This window comes from Austrofundulus limnaeus, unplaced genomic scaffold (genome assembly GCF_001266775.1).
Source record: "Austrofundulus limnaeus strain Quisiro unplaced genomic scaffold, Austrofundulus_limnaeus-1.0 Scaffold523, whole genome shotgun sequence".
Lineage (NCBI taxonomy): Eukaryota > Metazoa > Chordata > Actinopteri > Cyprinodontiformes > Rivulidae > Austrofundulus > Austrofundulus limnaeus.
This window is the reverse complement of record NW_013952925.1, coordinates 93714-98899: the sequence shown is the minus strand read 5'-3', so window position 1 is coordinate 98899 and position 5186 is coordinate 93714. Positions and strand designations below refer to the sequence as shown.

At 36.9% G+C, this 5186-nt stretch overlaps 1 protein-coding gene across 1 annotated transcript in view; it reads right to left on the bottom strand.

Moving 5' to 3' along the window:
- Positions 1–4064: 4064 nt before the first annotated feature.
- Positions 4065–5186, bottom strand: part of LOC106530455 (inactive dipeptidyl peptidase 10) — a gene marked incomplete in the record, with an annotated part of 77409 nt that continues 76287 nt past the window's right edge. Inside the window, 3 exon segments of the mRNA XM_014026075.1 lie at positions 4065–4692; positions 4773–4846; positions 4948–5020. Of these exon segments, the coding sequence (XP_013881529.1) occupies positions 4555–4692; positions 4773–4846; positions 4948–5020 (285 nt within the window).

The window sequence follows — 5186 nt, the reverse complement described above, 5'->3', positions numbered from 1 at the left end:
CAATAATACATAAATATTTGGTCTGAATCCTAATTTTATGTCATTTTATTGAGGAATATTTGATGTCCTTTTAAAGAGGAAACCTCAAAATATATTTGAATAATGAGATTTACCAGATAAAAAGAAACAAAACTTTATTAACTCACAGGGAAAATCTTAACATTTTAAGGTGTTTTTCCTCAAAATCAGTTGTTTTTTTGTTGCTACTGCTCAAAAAAGTGCTTCAAAATTTTGTTTTATGATTAAATTTCAGACAGTTCATTCAGATGATTCATTAATAAGGCATTTATTCATTATATTTTGACAACATTTTAATCAAAACACTATATTTGCCTTTTTCTCCTTATACCACTTTTGGACTTAATCCTCGTTTCGATGCAACGGGTCACAATTATTATATAAAATAATGAGAACTTATATTTGACATCAGCTGGATCATATTCACTCAGAATCAAGTTAAAAAAATAAACTCTCAACCCACATTTTGGTATCTGATTTGACCTGTTTTAAAAACAAATGTATGTTTTTTCTTTACAGATTTGCAACAATCCCATTTTGTACAGTTTGTTTAATTTCTGATTCAACTGTCATTTAAACTGTTTTTGTTGCATGTAAATATGGTTTCCAGGAGCTTTTATTTTTCTGTTGATACCAAACATGTCCAGGTTCAACTCACACATCTGAAGTTAAGAGAAATAAAAAACAGAAAATGCTGTTTTTGGGGCTGAAGAGGTTAATATAAAATCTTCAAATAAAATTCACTGCAGCTCATTTAAATCAACATGGCTGCAGCTGAAGATGTGGACAGTAAATAGACACCTGTCTGTAATAATAAACCCTTCATCNACCTAAAACTGTTGGTTCAGTTTTGGACTTTGGTTTGAAACAAACATTTTCCTCCCTAGTCGCTCCAAAGACTCATCTACAACAATTAAAATGTTCATTTCATGTTTGAAAATATAAATATATGTTTGTGATCAATTGGAGCAAAATTCTAATTTTAAATTGTGTTTTTGAACATTTTACTTTGATTCTCCAGACAGTTTGATTTTTATTTTCTACAAACGACTGAAATGAAATAAACAACCCTTTAACTCCCAGCAGCTCAGGCTCATTTAATAAACACGGTCTAAAACTAAAAGTTTAGAGACGTATGATTCCTGCCGGGTCGAAGCTTTTTGGACCTCAGAACCGTTACGTTCTGCTGAGTCGGCCCGGTTTCCAGCAGCACTGAGGTCTTTGCATGTCTGCCACAGGGAACACGTCGACAGTTTGTACAGTAAACAACAGCAGAGTGTAAACATAAATATATTTTTAAGATCTCAGACAGTTTCATCTCTGAGGACGGACTGATTCAAACCGGCTCTTATCTGGTTTCCTTCGGCTGTTGTTTTTTCTCTCTCGGGGTGGATTTTGTAAAGCTTGTTCTGGTTCTTTTAGCTGTTTTAACTAACGGGGAGGAGGGGCCGAGACTCGAGGGTTACTGTGAATGTCCTCTAGTGATGATTATAAATAAACAAAAACAAAAACGTCACAAATCTCATGTTTCTGTGTGGAGTTCTTCAGAACTAAAACATTAGCCCAAAACAGCTAAATGCTAGCTCACACAGCAAAACCTAGCAAGAAATAACAAAATGGGACCTGAAAGTAGCATGCTACAAGGCAACAGCAGAATAAAAACAGGTAAAAATAGCACAACACTTGCTAACAGAAGAATAATAATAATACTAGCTAAAAGCAGCATAACAATAGCATAACACTGGCTAACAGAAGAATAACAATACCTAATACTAGCTAAAAGCAGCATAACAATTGCTAAAAGTAGCATAACACTGGCTAACAGAAGAATAATAATAATATTAGCTAAAAGCTGCATAACAATAGCTAAAAGTAGCACAACACTGGCTAACAGAAGAACAATACCTAATACTTGCTAAAAGTAGCATAACACTGGCTAACAGAAGAATGATGATACTAGCTAAAAGCAACATAACAATAGCTAAAAGTAGCATAACACTGGCTAACAGAAGAATAACAATATTAGCTAAAAGCAGCATAACAATAGCTAAAAGTAGCATAACACCAGCTAACAGAAGAATAACAATACCTAATACTAGCTAAAAGCAGCATAACAATAGCTAAAAGTAGCATAACACTGGCTAACAGAAGAATAATACTAGCTAAAAGCAGCATAACAATAGCTAAAAGTAGCACAACACCGGCTAACAGAAGAATAACAATACCTAATACTAGCTAAAAGCAGCACAACACCGGCTAACAGAAGAATAACAATACCTAATACTAGCTAAAAGCAGCATAGCATTAGCTAAAAGCAGCATAAAATTAATTCCAAGTAGCATACCATTAACGAGCAGCAGCTTGACAAAAGTAAAGAATAACAACTTAAACTAAAATACAAAATACCAGCTAGTTAGTTAGAAAGCTAACCATGCTAACTAGAATGCTAACAGTAACTTTGACATCTATGTTCTTTAAAAGCTAAATGTTTGTGCTTTTAGTAATTTACCTACACACATTTTTAAAAGACTATTTGTTTATCACAGGAGCTAAGTATTGTTTAATAAACTATGTGGTTGTAAACAAAAGAGGCTGCTGTTAATGCTAATGCTAACATTATGCTAACCCTGTGCTAACATCCTGTCCTGATCAAAATTTTAAGACCTGACCTAATATAATATAAATTATTAATCCTTAAAGACACTTCCCACTTCTCCTTTGTCTTTGCACACAGGTCCACATTGTTTTCTTCATTTTAATTTTTTCATTTTACTTCCTAAGTTTTAACGATATTTATATTTTCCATCTTCAAAGATGAACTTTTCCTCCACAAAACTGTTTTGATGCAAATCTGTTGATAATGAAAGAAAGCTGCTGAAATTAGCAACAGGTGAATAACGCAGTCTGTGTGTAATATTAGCTTGTGAATTTAGTAAGTTATATTTGTCTTATTTCTACAGTGGCGTCTTTGAGTTCATCTAACCCTAACCCTAGGTTTCAGGGATATAATATCAACATTAACATCGGTGTTGGCCGATATTAGTAATTTGTATCGTCCGACAAATAAAACTGGGCCGATATTAACCGTCCGATACGATTCCCCACTTTTTAGCTTTGTGTTTGTTTTGTTTTAGTTTTTTTTTTTTTGTGGGGGGGGGGGGGGTGTTCCCGCCTCACGTGAACTTCAAATAACGGGAGTACAATTTTTAGTGCAACACCACTCCTCCTAAACTTACACGTTTTGTAAAATTTGACTCAATAAGAACAAAGGCACAGTAGCTTTATAAACTCAACATAAACCACAAGAGAAATAAATGTAAAAACATTACAAACACAACTATTTTGGCTAAAATTGTTTAGTGTTTGTTGCTGGTTGTTGTTGTGGCTCAGCTATTAGCAGCTAATTAGTTCACAAAGTGACCCACCTTTTAAAAAACATAAGATTATAGACTTACCAGAACCGTCCTAATTCAGCTCAGTGTCGTCATAAAATCAGAAATAAACTCTAAAACCCGTTGTTTAAAATAAATAAATTTAACCGAGCTCTGCTGCTAGCTTAAGTCGCTTCTTTCAGCGTCGCGGATGTCTTCACGTGACCTTCCTGTCTGATCCGCCCCATTTCTCTTCCGGCGCACTCGGCGGCAGGTGAACCTGTTTTTCAGGTTGTAACCAACGCGTCACCTGATCGTTGTGTTTTTATCTTCACTGCACATTTATATTGTCAACCATTAATAACACAAACTTCCTGAGTTTGATCGTTTTTGACTTATACACCTGAGCAGCTCATCACCTGTAGCCGGATTATTCACCAGCAAAACAAAAAGGAGTGAACCCTTTCAGAAGCACTTCACTAACTCCACCTGATATTCTGATTTTCTTAATTCAAATTCTCATCAATGGTTCTTTTTAATATTAATTTTAACTGCATATGATTTATATAAATTTATTTTTATATATTTAGTCGCCATCACGGCTGATGATCCATTCCACACCTGTAGGGGGAGCCCAAGAGAACACACCTGCCAGACTCTGTCAGAAAATAATGGAACACATGAAAAAAAAAGTTTAATAATTTATTTTTAAATACTCTCAGGTATACAAATGTCTGTTAATGAGGACGTTTTCCATGAAATGTGATAAATAACAGGATGAAGAACAGTTTGTATCGGTACAGAACCAAAACCTGGGACTCTCTGACTCATGATACGAGCTCCATGTTTCATTTCAACCTTTCTTCACATTGTGGGATTTAAAAAGTGCAACACAAAGATTACAGCTGTTTATAAACATGATCTGTTTCTTTACTGCAGAACAAAACRACAACGATTCAAACCTTTAAATATTTAATCATAAATGAAAGAAAAGCAGCATCTTGGTCTGTTTTTGACGTGTTTTTTTCTCGTTACAGTTTTTGGTCTCTGACAGTGATGTTTATTTTATTGCTGTTATTAAAGAGCGAGCCATAAAAACAATTATAAAGGTTAAAGCGCGGTCTGATCGGAGCCCTTCGGTGTTTCTGCAGGAGGTCCGTCGCCTTCACTCCTCCTCTTTGGACGTCTCTGGAGGAGGCGGCTGCTCGGCCTGGAAGAAGCAGCGCCCCAAGAAGTTCAGCACCGACCTCAGCTCGTAGCGCCGGCTGTCGGCCGAGACCACGTGGCCTTCATCTGGGAACATCTGGACAGAAACCCTGAATYAGCAAACATGACTCAGCGTTTTTACCAGACGAAGAGGACGAGGAAACGTCAGTGTCTTACCTGCAGGGTGTAATTTACACTCAACACGTTCAGCAGGTTGATCAGCTCTGCAGAGTGCTGGAAGTGAACCGAGGCTGAAAACAAAACAAACAGAATCAGAGAGTAAACAAACAATAATATAAACATGTTTTTAAAACCTGCCTCTCTGATGGTGTAGGGGTGCATTAGGACTCACCGTCGGCTGTCCCGTGGAGGAGCAGGAAGTCCGTCGCACTGCGAGCTGAGGCGTTGTTGACGAGACTGAAAACCTGACAAAAACACACCGAGTCAGAACCAGAACCCAGACCAGGATCTGCTCCAGAACCAGAACCCAGACCAGGATCTGCTCCAGAACCAGAACCCAGACCAGGATCTGCTCCAGAACCAGAACCCAGACCAGGATCTGCTCCAGAACCAGAACCCAGATCAGGATCT